General features: G+C 47.1%; 1 protein-coding gene across 1 annotated transcript in view; it reads left to right on the top strand.

Moving 5' to 3' along the window:
- Nucleotides 1-1,116: 1,116 nt before the first annotated feature.
- The window catches only part of cabcoco1 (ciliary associated calcium binding coiled-coil 1), a 57,915-nt gene continuing 41,231 nt past the window's right edge, over nucleotides 1,117-17,800 (top strand). The window contains exons 1-2 of the mRNA XM_034119066.1: nucleotides 1,117-1,182; nucleotides 1,253-1,341. Of these exons, the coding sequence (XP_033974957.1) occupies nucleotides 1,117-1,182; nucleotides 1,253-1,341 (155 nt within the window). The remainder of the gene's footprint in view (nucleotides 1,183-1,252; nucleotides 1,342-17,800) is intronic.

Raw genomic sequence — 17,800 nt, 5'->3', positions numbered from 1 at the left:
GACAGAGCTGTCAGAGCTGTGCCTCTCAGAAGAGCAGCCGCTGGGCGGAGTCACAGAAACGTTCAACTGATCTTCACTCCTCGACCGTTTTGACCGTGCCAGTCAAAACATACCGCTTTGTTTCAACCACTGCCGTCTCGTTGTTCCCCCGTGTCCCGCCCTCTCTGTCTGTCTGTGTCTATTTCAGTTTCGCCAGCAAGACTGCTGGTAGACCAGCATAAATACCAGCTTCACCAGCATAGACCAGCTAAAACCAGCATAGACCAGCATGACATCCATGCTGGGCTATGCTGGTTTAGCTGACCAGGTTGGTCTTGAACCAGCAATAACAGCCTGACCAGCTTGTCCAGCCTGGTAAACCAACTAAACCAGCCTAACACCAGCTAAAACCAGCTAAAACCAGCTAAAACCAGCAACCATCTTAAGCTGGTCTATGCTGTTTTTTTCAGCAGGGCAGTTGTTATGCTATACCACATTGCCCTTCACTGGATGTATAATGAGCTGCACTAAACTACATTTTAGCAATTAAAATACCTAGCCATTCTTTTGCGGTTATTTTGGTGAAAGTAACTCAAAAGTAATATAAAAGTAGTGTAACTCATTACATTTCAGAGACAGTAATATTGTAATGTAACTTATTACTTAAAGTAATATAATATATTACATTTTGGAAGTAACTTGCCCAACACTGGTTGTGTGTAGTGAGAACGCGCTAGAGTGAGGGGGGCCCCCAAGCCAAAGCTCGCTTAGGGCCCCCAAAAGTCTAGGGCCGGCCCTGCACATACACACGCACTTTTTGCCCCCCCCACCCCACTTCTGAAATGAATCCGGCGCCGCTGCTGAGAAGGTGTGTTTTATCGCAGCGAGACGCTACAATACTAATTCATTGTGGGCTTATCGTGTTTACTCGGCCACACCAGAAAAAAAACTCGCTCTCTCCAGAGGGGCAGATCAGCCAGAAAAGGCTTATCAATTATACAAGTTATAAAGCACAACCAGACACTGGTGGTAAATGTGAGTTTGATTAGACTCTATAAAGGTGTGTGATCCTCGTCATCCTGGACAAACAACAGCTGATCGTTGGGCTGCTGCCATGGCAACGGCCAGAGCGTCAACATGTCCGTGGGGTCGACACGTCGTGAGAAGAGAGAGCTAGCTGAACTAAAGGATGATAAGCTACAGGTAATAACTGAACATGTTTGTTATGTGTCTGATTATTCGACATAACTAAAGCATGTGTTCTCCTCTTCAGAAAGAGGAGCCAGTGTTCCTGCAGTGGCACGCGCAGACACAGCAGCAGGTCCACGAGCTGCTAAAGAAAACTCCGGAAGAACTTCAGCTGTAAGTAGCGCCAACGAGCTAACGCTAGCTTAGCAACGCGTTAAACATAACGAGTTAACACTGAGCTAACTGTAAGCACATCAAACTCGGGAACCTATAGTACATTTGGAGTGTTTAGAACAGCACCTCTATTTCTGTCGAGTCGAAACCAAACAGGTACAACTTCCGCACACTGCGCATGCTCACTGCGTTCACCAAATTCCAACGACATGAGTAGTGTTGGAAGAAGTACTCATCCATTTCTTATGTAAAAGTACAAATACACTACAAGTTCAAGTCCTGATTTCAAAATGTTACTTTAGTAGAAGTACAAAAGTATAAGCAGTAAAATATATTTAAAGTACAAAAAGTACTCATTCTGTAAAATGGCCCATTTCAGAATAATATCAAGTACAACATTATTATTAGCTAAATGTACTTTAAATAGCAACAATAAAATCACTTGTTATACAGAATGGATCTTTCACATTATTATATTATTATGGTTATCATATTACCCTGTTTTTATACTAAGAGCATTTTAATATTTTAGTTTTTCAATGTTTACCAAATAGGGAAATGTGAAATACTGTGTAGATTAGTACTACAGTGCTGCATTATACCATAACAGAATATCATGTGTTTTACATGTAAAAAGTAACTCTGAGTGTTAAATAAATGTAGTGGAGTAAAAAGTATGAGATTTGCCTCTGAAAAGTATAAAGTAGCATTAAATGGAAGTACTCAAGCTAAGTACAAATATGTCAAAAAAGTTCTTATTAAGTTAACCGTGTTAATAATTAAGTAACCTTAACCATCTCTTACCTGCTGGCTCTTTCCTGCTCACCGGTCCCTAGCCCGCTAGCTATAGCATTATCGGACCTAGCAGGCTGCTACCTAGATGCTCCTCGGCTCCCCGAAGTCTGCTGAGCTAACATTTCTGTCTCCACCCCAACTCCACCCCAACTCCACCCTAACTCCACCCTAACTCCACCCTAACTCCACCCTAACTCTGCGGCTCGTGTGGGTCTTCCCATCCCGCTGCGATCAGTGGGCTTCCCCGCTGACATCGTCTCTCCCTGCCGCCTACAGCCGGTGGCTATCAAGCTAGCTAACAAGCTAGTAGGCTGGTCACCCGGCTCCCACTCTGCACCAGGCTGTCAGCCCCTCCTACGATTCTCCTCCGGAAACCACTGGAATTATTCTCCTGATATGCTGTGGATTATCCTTCTGATTTTACCTGGACTCACACCGCTCCTTCTTCCACGGTCATCCGGCTCCTGGTCTCTGCTGCCCGGGTCCCCAGCATTAGCTAGCTCCGTGCTAGCGCCACTTCACCGGATCATGCCGCCGCTCTACTCCCTGTCAGATCTCCACTCCTTTAATAACCGCCTGCCTCCGGACTGCATGGACATCCTTGCAGAAAATGAAATACTCCGCAAACGCCGTCCTCCACACAGAGGCTCTGGCCGTACGTTTTTCTTTCATTCCACGTCTCCACACTCCACCCCGTCCATTCGGTCCTGTGGCACGCCCACACTACGCCATCACAACAAACAACACGTGAATCTGACCAATCTCCTTCCACTCCCCCGGTCCACACAACCCCTCCCAATGCAACGTCACCTCAGAGCAGCCCTGCTCAACACACGCTCCATCCACAATAAAAGCCACATTCTGAATGAATTCATTAAAGACAATAACCTGGACTTTCTGTATCTGACCGAAACGTGGCAAAAACCCCATGACTATTTTTCTTTAAATCGAATCACCCCAGCAGGATTCACATACATTGACAAACCTCGCCCACAAGGGCGGGGTGGTGGTGTAGCTGCTATTATCAGAAAGGAAATAAAAACTACCATAATCTCCATCCCTGATGTTATATCTCTCACAGGCTCCGCCCTCTACTGGACTCTATGGGTACTACTCTCTATCATGCTGTGCGTGCTTTCACCTACTGAATCTACGTAAACGTAGCCGGCCAATCGGGGCGAGCCTACCTGAATGCGCGCGCAGGCCCACAGTATATAAGGCGGCTACAGCCGCCGCCCCACTATCCTTTTTCTCTTCAGACAAGCTGACAACCGAAGAGTTAAATAAACGTACGAAGATTAGAAGAAACGAAAAATGGACTCACCATTACTGGAATCTCGGCCATGCCCCACCTGCCTTGGTTTGATCGCGCGCACCGATCTCCACCACCTCTGTTAGAGTGTTTGGGGGACCAGGATATGGCCGAGGCGGTGCCATTCACGTTCGCCATTCCAGCGGGGCGAATGGCTCCGTTTGCCGTTGTCGGGCACTTCCGGGTTCGGTCCATGGAGGTCCACCGCCCTAGGTGATGACCATGGCGGCGGAGCGCAGCTGCTCCCAGCGGGCAGCAGGCTGGGCAGGGAGAGAGCTCTGCCACGCTACCGCGGGATAGGGCGACTGCAGATAAACACGGGTGTCTTGGGCATCTCGCTCATTGCTGGAGATGCCCCCACCTCGCCAGATCAGAGCGATTATTTGTAGCTTGATCGGGGCCGCCGCCGTTGTCTGCCGTGTGGTATCCCGGTGAGGGATCACGCCGCATGGCACTTTTCAAAAAGGACCGTGTTGATCTCCTGGGAGCCCCCGTGTTTACGGAAGGGCTCTTTGGATCGGAAAGAACACTGTCCCACACTCCCCGCCCCCTCTGTAAACTCCAGTATAGGAGCCAGCAGGTGGGCGCGTGCACGTGAGTGGAATAAACCGTAGTGCTGTCAAAGCACTGTGCGGGTTCAAGAGAGTGATGTGTGTGTGAGAAATGCATTCAGTGAAAACGATTGCATTTATCCCAGAGTAAGAGTCATCTCTCTCCACATTTCCATTTTTTCACCATAATGTCCGTTTCAAAGAGATGGCAGTTGACAGAGCCGCGGCCCCACGGGAGCTGCCGCGGCGCGTTCAAGAACCTCAGTAGAAAATCGGCCCCTTTTTTCTGTGTCAGCCCCCATGCCAAAACTCCCTTTTATGGAAGGTTTGGCAGCGGAGTAGGCCACCAGAGAATATTACAGCTTCTTAGCTGTGGCTCCAAAGTCGAAAAGAGGCCCTGTTGCAAGAACGGTGGGTTACGTATATAGTAACCCTAGTTCAAGAGTGATGTGTGTGTGAAAAATGCATTTAGTAAAAACGATTGCATTTATCCCAGAGTAAGAGTCATATCTCTCCACAATTCCACATTTTCCCATAATGTCTCGTTGAGATCGGCAAGGCCGTTTTCATACGATGTTAATTGGACCTCCGCAGAAGAACAGTGCGTTACGTAGTGTAACTCTAGTTCTAAAGTGATATGTGTGTGTAAAATGCATTCAGTAAAAACGATTGCATTTATCCCAGAGTAAGAGTCATCTCTCTCCACATTCCACATTTCCCCATAATGTCCGTTTCAAGGAGACGGCATTATGACGACGCGCGGCCCCCCCCCCCCCGTCAGAGTGGCCGCGGTGCGTTCAGGGACCTCCGCAGAAGAACAGTGGGTTACGTAGTGTAACTCCAGTTCTAGAGTGATATGTGTGTGTAAAATGCATTCAGTAAAAACGATTGCATTTATCCCAGAGTAAGAGTCATCTCTCTCCACATTCCACATTTTCCACATTTCCCCATAATGTCCGTTTCAAGAGACGGCATTATGACGACGCGCGCCCCCCCCCCCCGAGAGCGGGCCGCAGTGCGTTCATGGACAGAAGAAGCTCAGATTAATGCTTATTTCTCTCTAAGAGAAAACAGCATTATGGTGGAGCGCGCGCTCTCACGGGAGCATGCCGTGGTGCGTTCAGGGACCTCAGTTAAAAATCGGCCGTTTTTTTCTCTGAGTGGAAACTACATTATAGAAAAACGGCCCTTTCTGTGTCAGCCCCCCATGGGTCAAACTTCCTTTTATGGAGGGTTTGACGGCGGAGTGGGCCACCAGAGAGTACCACAGCTTCATAGCTGCGGCGCCGCAGCTGATTGCACATCCCCTAACACAATGTTATGGGGAATGGAAAATCAGTGGTGTATTAACAGAGCGCATGGACAGGACACTGAGACTGGGTTATTCACTCCAGTTTTGCAGCATCCCTCCTCCGTTCAGAGGCAGGAGAGAGGCACATCTGTCATCCCAGGAGGAGGTTTCCTCTCAGCATGTGCACTCTCAAGTCAGAGAGAAGGGGCATTATTCCCTGTACTTCCTGGTTCCCAAGAAGACAGGAGAATTCAGGCCCATTCTGGATCTTCAATGCCTGAACCAGCACATTGCATGCAAGAAGTTCCATATGTTAACTATGAAACAGTTACTGAGACTGGTGCAGCCAGGCGATTGGTTCACAACCATCGACCTGAAGAACGCTTACTTTCATGGCGAAATTGCTCCAAGAGCACAGAAAGTATTCGCGTTTTGCCTTCCAGGGGGTAGCCTACGAGTACAGTAGCCGTTCGGCTACTCCCTATCCCCACGCACGTTCAGCCACAACGCTGCAACCGCTGCGGGACCATGGCATGAGGGACGACCTCATAGTTATGGCCAGGTCCAAGGAATGGGCAATACTGCACACAGCCCAATTGATCCTGCACGTCGCATGCAGATGTGGTTTACCGGCCTTCGTTTAGATCTTAAGACACAAACGACGTCTGGTGGCCATCCCCCCCCTCCGTAGAGAGCAACCTCCGATTCTGGGGGTCCCCAGAGAATCTGCGGAGGGGAGCTCCACTGGGGCAGGTAACCTCCTATATCACAGTCTTCACAGACGCTTCAAAGAAAAAGAAAGTGACAGGATGGGGGGGGGACGTGTCTAGAAAGGGCTGTGGGTGGTTGCTGGCCTCTGGCGGCACAGCAACCTCCTGGAGCTGCAAGCAGTGATGTTGGTCCTACAGCACTGCAAACCCTTAATACAGGGCAAACAGGTGCTAGTAAGGAGCGACAACCGCACCACAGTGGCGTACATCAACAGGCAGGGCGGAGTCCGCTCAATAGCCTGGTTGACCGCAGCAGAGAACCTGTGGCTGTGGGTTTCACAGATTGTGTTGTCTCTAAGGGCTCTTCACATCCCGGGACGGGAGAACAGGGGGGCCGACCTCATGTCAAGAGGCGGACCCCTGCCAGACGAGTGGAGGCTTCACCCGGTGGTGGTGAAGCAGGTCTGGACTCAGTTCGGTAGAGCAGAGGTGGACCTGTTCGCCAATCGGCGCAACAGCCACTGTGCCCTGTGGTTCTCCCTGGCTCGGTGGGACAACCCGCCCTTGGGGGTCGACACATTTGCACACGAGCCATGGCCAAGAAAGCTGCTTTACGCCTTTCCACCGCTGCACCTTATCCCCCCCCTCCTGGAGAGGGTGAGGCGGGAACAGCTGTCAATCATCCTGGTGGCCCCAGATCGCCGCCTGGCGCCGTGGTAACGCGGGGGTAACACAGATGATGGTGGGCCAGCCCTGGGCGATTCCTCAGGTCTGGGGAGCGCTGTCTCAGGAAGCAGGTGCAATAGGGGCGTTACCCACTCTGGGCCAACCTCTCCAGGCTTGGCTCCTGAGAGGGACAGGCTGAGACAGGTGGGGCTGTCGGATAACTTTATTCAGACTATCCAAGCAGCAAGAGCAGAATCCACCACAGCTTGTTACAGGCCAAAGTGGGCGGGATTCCGGCGATGGTGTGAAGGAAGGAGTCTAGAGCCTCTGTCGTGCACGCTGGGCTCTATTCTTACCTACTTACAGATACTGGTGGACAGGGGGCTGGCTCATTCCACAATTAAGGTGTATGCAGCAGCCATTTCGTCCTGCCATGAGGGATTTGGAGGCAGGTCAGCCTTCAGTCAGCCGCTTATGACGCGGTTTTTGCAGGGGGTCAGGAGGCAGCGCCCGGTAGTGCAGGCCTCCGCCCCACAGTGGGACCTGCCGTTGGTGCTCGAGGCTCTGGTCACAAAACCATTTGAGCCTCTGGAGCTTTCCTCCCTGGAAGCACTGTCATGGAAGACAGCATTGCTACTTGCCTTGACTTCGGCTAAAAGAGTGTCCGAGCTGACCGCTCTGTCGGTACACCCAAGTTGTCTTTTGATCCGGGGTGACCGTAGCGGGGCGACACTCAGGCCGAACCCCTCCTTTACTCCTAAAAGTATCAGAAGTTCATTCAGATCAAGGGCTATTCAGTTAGGTGGCTTTAATCTTCCACCCCATATTGGGGCCAGGGGGCTAAATTGCACCTCCTCTGCCCAGTGCGTGCGCTAGCATGCTATGTAGAGCGCACGGCTGCCATTAGGCGCACTGAACAACTGTTTGTGTGCTTTAGGGATGGTGTGGCTGGAAAAGCCCTCTCAAAGAAGCGCCTAGCAGGATGGCTATGCGGGTGCATTACACATGCCTATGGACGGGCGGGGAGAGCCCTCCCCACTGGGGTCCGTGCACATTCTACACGGGCTGTGGCTGTGTCAACAGCCTTATTCAGCGGCGTGAGTGTAGAAGATATATGCACGGCGGCGTCTTGGTCTACGCCAGGCCCCTTCATAAAATGTTATCTCCTGGACATGTCTGGCTCCTTCTCGTCGTCTGTGCTTGCCGGGGCAACGCATGACTGGTGAGAGGGGGGTGGCTGTGGGTCAGCAGGTATCTGACCCCCCCCCCCTGGACATAAAGCACTTGTGTTTTCCCATGCTCCTGAGGGACTCGGGAGACATGGTGTACAATCAGCCCCATACAGGGCTGGAGGGCTCTGGGGAGAGCCTTCCTCACTATTGTCCATGCCCACTCTACACGGAGCGTGTGTGAGTGTGGGGGATGTGGTGCACTTATGTTTTCCCATGCTCCTGAGGGACCTGGGGAACATGGTGCGCGGTAGGCTCCAGACGGAGTCTCCGCACAATTCTTTTCCATGCACACTCTACACGAGGTAAGCGTGTGTGAGTGTGCCTTATCCAAGTTGCGGCCCCGACTTCTCCACGGTTACAACCGGATGGGAGGAAGTGGGGATGCAGTGGATATTAGCCAAAAGCCGGTCAGGGACGGTGTGGTGGGTCGATGTTGTTGGACGACAGGGCGTTTATACATCGGGGCTCCGCCCACTGTACCCATAGAGTCCAGTAGACGGCGGAGCCTGTGAGAGATATAACGGGGGGTTACGTATTGTAACCCTAGTTATATAAACACAGGCGGAGCCCTCTACCTGGAGGCCCTGTCTTTCCTAGTCCGCTCGCTGAAGAGTGTATAGGATAGTGGGGCGGCGGCTGTAGCCGCCTTATATACTGTGGGCCTGCGCGCGCATTCAGGTAGGCTCGCCCCGATTGGCCGGCTACGTTTACGTAGATTCAGTAGGTGAAAGCACGCACAGCATGATAGAGAGTAGTACCCATAGAGTCCAGTAGAGGGCTCCGCCTGTGTTTATATAACTAGGGTTACAATACATAACCCCCCGTTTCTTCATTTGAACACCTGATCTTCAAACTCTCTGGTCCCACTCCCCTGGTCACAGCCATCATCTACCGTCCGCCGAAGCCAAACTCCTCCTTTCTCTCCGACCTCTCTGACATTCTCACTCAGCTTTCTGCCATATCCCCATCTGTTCTCCTCTTAGGTGATTTTAACATTCATGTTGACGACCCGACCTGCAAATATGTCTCTGAATTTAAGGAAACCCTTCACTGCTGCAACTTCTCTCAATACATCAACTTCCCAACACACAGCCGTAGTCACATCCTGGACATGGTCTGCTCCACTGGTCTCACCATCCATCATCTGTCCAGCCTCAATCTCCACATCTCTGATCACCTGGCCATCATCATGGACATCAACATCCCCATCCCCGCCCAAAAGCAAAAACGCACAATAACCTACAGAAATCTCAAATCCATCTCACCTTCAGCAATCACTGCCTCCATTACCTGCAAGATGTCTGTCTCCCCCCCCCACTTTCTGAAAACCCATCTGAACTTGTGGACTATTATAACATCACCCTCTCCTTCTGTCTCAATGAACTGGCCCCCACAAAGACTAAAAATGTCTCTTTCATACACTCTGCCCCCTGGTATACCCCCGAACTCCGCCAAATGAAATCAAGGAAACGTCAACTGGAACGCCAACACAAGAAAACCACACTAACAGTCCATCTACAAATCTTCAAAGACTATCTCCAGCAGTACAGTAATGCACTCAAAGCAGCCCAGTCTAATTACTACTCACAACTCATTCAGTCTGGCTCCAGCAACCCCAAGCGTCTGTTCTCCACCATCAGCAAACTTCTCAAACCCTGTGACAACGCCACCTCATCCTTCACCACCGAACAGTGCAACTCCTTCCTCTTGTTTTTCCAAACCAAAATCAGCAATATTTACAGCAATCTGACACCCTCATCAGCACCCCCCACCTCCCCTCCTGGCTCCCCCCCCCCCCCTTCACCTCACAGCCCCTGTCCCACTTCTCCCCTGTGACCCCCATGCAACTGTCCGACTTCATGACTGGAATTAACTCCACCTGCACACTTGACCCAATGCCCTCCAAATTTGTTAAAGAGAGCCTCCCTGCCATCTCCCAACTCATCGCCACCATCACTAACTCCTCCCTCAGATCTGGATCAGTTCCCCCCTCTCTCAAACTGGCTGCTGTCACACCCATTCTCAAAAGACCTGGACTCACACCTGACATCATGTCTAACTTCCGGCCCATCTCAAATCTCCCCTTTCTGTCAAAAATACTTGAACGTGTCATTGCCTCACAACTTAAATCCCACCTCAGCTCCAATGACCTCTTTGAGCCATTTCAATCCGGTTTCCGATCAAAACACAGCACCGGAACAGCTCTTCTCAAAATCACAAACGACCTCCTCCTCTCCTCTGACTCCGGCAACCTGAACATCCTCATCCTCCTCGACCTCACGGCAGCATTCGACACCATCAACCACACCATCCTGCTGTCCCTCCTCGAATCATCACTCAACATCACCGACACTGCACTCTCCTGGCTGAAATCCTACCTCACCGACAGACATCAGTTTATCAACATCAACAACTGCACCTCCTCCACTGCTCCTCTGTCCCAAGGCGTTCCCCAGGGTTCGGTGCTTGGCCCCCTCCTCTTCATCCTCTACATGCTCCCCCTTGGCAAAATCATTCGTCTCCACAACCTTCAATTTCACTGCTATGCCGATGACATCCAACTTTATATCTCAACAAAAACCATCACCCCCAGAACACACTCCACTCTCACTAACTGTCTCTCAGAAATAAAAGCATGGATGCAAACAAACTATCTCCAACTGAACAGTGCCAAATCAGACATCATCATCATCGGCCCCCCATCCCGTACTGTTAATGTTAGAGAATTCGTTCTCAAAGTAGGACAGAAATGGTTGCCAGACCTTATAGTACTTTGCGATAGAGCCCCGGGTAGTGTGCTTTAGCTGCTCAAGTTTAAGATGGGACATTACTTCCTCTACCCAGCGCTTGTGAGACGGCGGTGCAGCCTTCTTCCAACTAAAGAGTATCAGATGTCTAGCAAGTAGGGTAGAGAATGCCACAGCCTCAGCCTGATCAGTTGTTATTCGTGTCTCCTGTGTGACCACGCCAAATAATGCAGTCAATAGGTTAGCATCCACAGCCGTGTTACACATGTACGAAAAGGTTTTAAATATACCAGTCCAAAAAGGGGCCAGTTTTGGACAGAGCCAAAACATGTGACTTAGGCTGGCCGGGTCCCGACTCCACCTGATGCAGGTTGGGTCTAGACCTGGGTAAAATCTGGCCAGTTTACTTGCAGATAGATGTAACCTATGCAAAACCTTAAATTGTAGCAGCCCATGTCCAATGCACATTGAGGATGAGTGGACAAACCGAATTGCTGCCTGCCAAATAGTATCTGATATAGTTATTCCCAGCTCTTCCTCCCATTGCCTCATTAAGTGATTAAGCGACGGAGCGGCGACCCTCTGAATATTGCCATATAATACAGACACCAGACCCCTGTCACAGGGATCCATATTTAAACAGTCATCAATCCAGGTACTCTGTGGGGCTGCTAGAGAGAAGTGGGTCCTGACATAACTACGTATCTGCAGATATCTGAAGAAACATGACTGTGGGATATTGAAATCCTTCTTTAACTGCTCAAAAGAAATAAAGTGTCCATTTTTAACACACCTAATCCCTCTCCCATGCCATAACCAAAAAGATGGATCAGTGAGAGATGGAGAAAAATTTACATTTGCCAGAATTGGGGAAGCAATAAGTGCCTGTTTGTGTTTGAAATGAATTCTAAACCGAGTCCATATCTTTAGAGAGCCTTGGATGACTGGTTTATTCGTCCAGTAGTTTTTACTCAAGGGTAGTGGAGCGCAAAGTAAAGAGCAAAGTGACACTGGATTACTTGAATGCTGCTCCATTACAGACCAAACTGGGGATTCGTCGGTCACATCAACCCAAAACATCAGCTTGTGGAAGTTGGCAGCCCAATAATAATACAAATAATTGGGTAAGGACAAACCACCCTCCCCCTTTGGCCTTTCCAAATACTCTTTCCTAATTCGAGGTACAGCTTTATTCCAAATAAAAGTGGAAGTGCATTTATTTAATTCCCTAAAGAAGGATTTAGGGATGAAGATTGGGATTGCCTGAAACAGAAATAAGAACCTGGGCATGATCGTCATTTTAACAGAATTAACCCTGCCAGCTAGTGACAGGGGGAGGGTCGGTCATCTCTCCATGTCCAGTTTAGCCTTATCAAGCACTATTTTAAAATGATTGTCCATCAGATCTTTGTATTTGTAAGTGACACAGACACCTAGGTATGCAAAGCTGTCCTCACACACAGTAAAAGGGAAGTTCTGATATGACATTTGACATGCTTTATCATTTATGGGGAATAGAACATTTTTACTCAGGTTCAATTTATAGCCCGACACCCGGCCAAACTCGGCGATAAGTTCCAAGGCAATAGGTATAGTGGCATGGGGATCCGAAAGAAAAAGAAGAAGATCATCCGCATAGAGCGACAATTTATGCAATTCTCCCCCCCTTTGCACTCCAATTAGACTAGCGGTCTCTCTTAACATTATTGCCAGGGGCTCTATAGCAATATCGAATATCTGGGGGCTCAGTGGACAACCCTGTCGTGTCCCACGGAAAAGTGGGAAATAATGAGACATTATCGTATTAGTTCGAATTGAAGCTTTAGGCGCTGTATAAAGGATCTTGATCAGCCAACAAAAAGTAGGGCCGAAGCCGAACTTCTCGAGCGCAGTGAACAGGTAATTGTATTCAACCCTATCAAACGCCTTCTGTGCATCCAAGGATATAATAAGTTCTGGTTCGACATTGTTGGGCTGGTAGATAACATTGAACACACGGCGGAGGTTGCTTAAAAGTTGTCTACCCACAATGAAACCAGTCTGATCTGGATGTATCAATTTAGGCATAATTTTCTCAAGCCTCCCTGCTAGGCCCTTGGTTAGAATTTTATAGTCGCAACATAAAAGACTAATGGGGCGATATGATTCACACAACAACGGATCTTTATTCTTTTTGAGTAATAGTGAGATAGAGGCCTGCGTCATAGTTGGGGGAAGAGCCTTCCTAACCAGGACCTCCTCGAATACCTTTACTAATAGCGGTAGTAGTTTAGGGGCAAACTTCTTAAAAAAGTCACTTGGATAACCATCAGGGCCTGGTGCTTTTCCAGGCTTCATTTTTTTAATTGCGTTGTCAATCTCTGTTCAAGTTATATTTCTCTCCAGTCCAGATTTGTCTGATTCATCCAAGGAGGGCATTTCAATTTGACTAAAGAAGTCATCTACTAATTCCTTGCTACTTGCCCCCGAGGTGTACAGATTCTCATAGAAAGACTGGAACTGGGCATTAATGTTTTTTTGGTCTGTGACAATATTACCTTCCTCATCTTTTATTGCAGATATAAAACCTGACTGTTTAAGTTGATGGCACAAAAGCTTGCTGGCACGCTCCCCATGTTCGTAGAAATTAAAGCGTGATTTTAAGTGAAGATCTACAGCGTCCCCATTGGACAGAGAATCAAATTCTGTCTGAAGTGAAATTCTCTCCTTGTAAAGATTCTCCGAAGGCGATACTGAATGTAATCGGTCAATCACTTTAATCCTATCAATCAATTCTGTAGCTCGTTTGAATTTCCTTTTAGTTTCACCAGCGTTATAAGATATCACTTGCCCCCTTACATATGCTTTCATGGTTTCCCATAGTGTGAAATAACTTATCTCTGGGGACTCATTGGTTTCGAGAAAGAAATCTATTTGTGTGTTTATAAAGTCAACAACGTTTTTTTCCGCAAGCAGCCTAGGATTAAGGCGCCATACGCGTTGGCGGAGTATATTTTCCGGAAAACGGAGCTTCAAAAGTACTGGGCAATGGTCTGATATGACTATACTGTTGTATTCCACCTGTGTAGTTATGGGCAATAGTTTTTGGTCTATTAAAAAACAATCAATTCTAGAGTAGGTTTGGTGTACTGGGGAGAAAAAAGAGAACTGTTTGGAAGTCGGGTATTTAAATCTCCAGGGGTCAATCACTCCGTAGGCTTGAAGGAATGTATTTATGCAGCTTGCTGATTTATTAGGTGTGGTGACCTTACTGCCAGAACGATCTAGCACAGAGTCTAGGACACAATTTAGGTCCCCCCCTAATATTAATTCATGCGAGTCTAGGCCTGGCAACAGTGAGAAAAGATTCCTGAAGAAATCAACGTCATCCCAATTTGGGGCATACACATTCGCAAGCACTACTGGCTTATTGAACAGTTTACCTTGAATAATTATGTAACGACCATTTTTGTCCCTTATGGATTTTGACTCTTCAAACTGCACATCTCTGTGCAGGAGAATAGCTACCCCCCTGCTCTTGCTATTAAAATCGGAGTGGAAAACCTGTGTAAATCCTGCTCTTTGAAGCATTAGCTGGTCTTAATTTAATAAATGAGTTTCCTGTAAATATGCTATTTCAGTTTTTAACCTCTTAAGCCCTGAGCCTGTTTTTCAGGTCTCAGGCTCGAAAATGACATTCCCAGAACAAATGACCATATCTTCCCTTCTAAAAGGGTTAAATTAATAATCTTTATTCTCAAAGTAATGATAAGCCTGTGAGTTGGATGTAGAAAAGTCAGAATCAATATAGATGTTTTTTATTTTAAAGAAAATTCAGATTTTACATACATTTTAAAAAACTGTAAATTATAGTGTCTGTCCAAAAATTCTTTTTTATTTATAGTGAAAACTACCCTTGGATGATGGGTTAGTAGACTAAAAGCTTTAGGAATCCAAAGTACAACATATAATAAGTACCCTGTATCAAGATTGATGCAAAACAAGTTAAATATGACCTTTTTAGAGAGATTTAGCCAAAAAAAAAACACTTCTGGTGTCATTTGGGTGGATTTTCCATATCTCTGGCCCCCCTTGCTCGATTTTGATGAATGAAATCTCTTTATAACCGCTAGAGCCAATGGAATCGAGGGAAAGTTCTTTACACACCAAAACGTTAACAAATAAGGAGTGAGAGTGACGCGTTACCAAAACCGGAAGCTGCATACACTCTGGTGGCTACCATTAGCAGCTAACTTTTCCGCTCCGATTTTTACATAAAAATGGAATTATGGATTATAAATAATTTTTTCAAAGGCACAGGTATATTATTAACCTATGGATCAACAGTTGTAGCATTTTTTTTTTTCGTTTTAATGCCATTGAACACGTCTTTTGATCTAATTGACAGCTACGGTGAGACGATCTCCCGTAAAAGCTCCGTAAAGGTACGTGTTGTGATGTCTGTGTTTGCTTCCCCTGTCGCAAGTTCGGATCGCTCAGTGATGATACTATACCTAAATAATCTGTGGAGTCTCAGCTTTAATCGGATATATTGTATGTGCAGCTACGATAAGTAATAAGGGTATCTTTATCTTGAATCGTGTGCCAAAGTCAGTTTGCATTTTTTCGCTCAGGGGTCATTTGTCAAAACACAAGTCTCATTCTTATGAGACTTGTGTTTTGTTTTGGTAAAAATGTTTCATATCTTCATTTAGCTGAGATTCTTCCCGTTAATCTGTTGCTACACATTAATAGTTTCATAAATGTTAAGAAGCCCTGAGACATTGTCTCGAAAAAAAAAATGGTGGGAGGGGTCCGACCGCCGTGCTTAAGAGGTTAATTTGTTTAGATGAGAAAACACCTTGCTTTCGCTTAACTGGGTGATTCAATCCCCTTACATTCCAACTCACCACCGTGGTGTCCGCCCTGCCTATGCCTTTATCTACAGACGCCATCGATACGGTCCTTCAAATTATGATACTGCATTGGGGAGTCCCTGAGTTTGGTAAAAGGGTTGTAGCCAAAAAACAAAAACAAACAAAAACAAAACAAAAAGGGGTGGGAAGGGGAGGATGAGCACTTACTGTATACACATACATTTTCACAAACATAAAACACAATGACAACACGACAAACGTTATGCTTGTCTCCCGCATGGAGACTGCTTGCACTTCCAGTAAACCTCTTCTCCTAAACTGCTTACCATGCGAGCCCCCCATGAGAACTGAACAATTAACTCAATATAGCTCCTTCTCTTCAGCTGACCAGGCAATGCTGAATATAGCGACATCCTAGTTTGAAATATCAGCTAGGTAATGTAACAGCCCTGAACATGTTATGGCTCAATAAAATAAAACGTTAATGTCCCATATGGTTACACAATGATATTATTGTCCGTGGCGTGGCTTGCCTCACATTTTTTCCCAGCAAGAACAATAAAGAAAAAATAAACGTTATCAAATGGGAAATCCTGAGAATTCTAGATATGGAGAAAAAAAATAAATATATATCTCCCAAACATAACCACATATATTGTCCGGCCGAGTTGTTTCTCGTCTCCATCTACAGCATACTGTATGGAGCTGGAATTTTAGCCCTTGGCCAATACTCACCAGAACATGTCCATTATGAAGCCTTGCGCACCACCTTGTTAAGAACGAACTCCTTTGCCAGTTTTGGATCGCTGAAACTTGCCTTGTGGCCCCCCGATGTTGTGATCATCAGTATGGCAGGGTATTTCAGGCCGTAGCGCACTCCCTCGCAGCTCCGCAGCAGCCCTCTCACCTCGGTAAATGCTGCCCGCTGTTTACTCAACGCCTGAGTAAAGTCTGGCAGAAGCCGGATCTGGTCACCGTCGGGGGTCGTCACTGATTTCATCTCTATTGCTTTCTTTAGCAGCGATTCTTTTTCGGAGAGATAGTGGCATTTCACAATAAAAGCCTGCGGTGGGAGCCCGTCTTGTGTCGCTCTGCTGCGGAGAGCGCGGTGCGCCCGGTCCAGGGTCGGGGGCTTGTCGAGACCAAGGGAAACCCTTAGCATATCAGCCACAAACTGAGATGGGTGCTTCCCATGCTCCCGACCCTCCCCCACTCCTATAATGCGGATATTACAGCGACGTGATCTTGCCTCCAAATCTTCGCAACGGTCCCTCAGCGTGGCCAATTCTTTTTTTATACCAGTAACATCCGATGTCATGCAGGTGATTGAGTCTGAGTGGCTGCTAACTGCAGCCTCCCGCTCAGATACCCGGCCCTCGGTTACTTCAATTCTTTTGTTGACTTGTTCCACCACACTTCGTAATTCCGTCCAAATCTGGGTAGTCTGTATTTGGAGTTCCGCCGACTGGGCTATCGCCTTTTCTTCAATTTTCGCCAACAGGTCCTGTTTAAGAGACGCAATAGCGTTAACCTGTTCCACTCTGAGCCTGTTTTTCAGGTCTCAGGCTCGAAAATGACATTCCCAGAACAAATGACCATATCTTCCCTTCTAAAAGGGTTAAATTAATAATCTTTTTTCTCAAAGTAATGATAAACCTGTGAGTTGGATGTAGAAGTGTCAGAATCAATATAAATGTTTTTTATTTTAAAGAAAATTCAGATTTTACATAGTAAAAAACTGTAAATTATAGTGTCCGTCCAAAAATTATTTTTTACAGATAGTGAAAACTACCCTTGGATGATGGGTTAGTAGACTAAAAGCTTTAGGAATCCAAAGTACAACATATAATAAGTACCCTGTATCAAGATTGATGCAAAACAAGTGAAATTTGACCTTTTTAGAGAGATTTAGCCAAAAACTGGGCCATCTGGGGTCATTTGGGTGGATTTGACCTATCTCTGGCCCCCCTTGCTCGATTTGGTTGGTTGACATACCCTTGTGACCGTTAGAGCCAATAGAATCGAAGGGGGAGGACAACACCGACACACGTTGTAAAGAAAAAATGTGGGCGCTTCGCGTGTGGAAAACGAAACCAAAGTGGAGGAATGTCTCCTTCTGGAGTTTGGAAACTAAAACGCAGTTGTATTGCTTATGGATTATCAGAAATAATTTCAAAGAAGGCACAGACACATAGGATGAACCTATGGATTAACTGCAGCATCGTTTTTTTATCGTTTTAATGCCATTGAAGACCACTTTTGACCAAGGTAAGCCATATTTACGTGTTTAGCTTCTTAG

The sequence above is a fragment of the Trematomus bernacchii genome, unplaced genomic scaffold, assembly GCF_902827165.1.
Source record: "Trematomus bernacchii unplaced genomic scaffold, fTreBer1.1, whole genome shotgun sequence".
Taxonomy (NCBI): domain Eukaryota; kingdom Metazoa; phylum Chordata; class Actinopteri; order Perciformes; family Nototheniidae; genus Trematomus; species Trematomus bernacchii.
The sequence above is the reverse complement of the archived record's forward strand: the minus strand, read 5'-3'. Positions and strand labels throughout refer to the sequence as shown.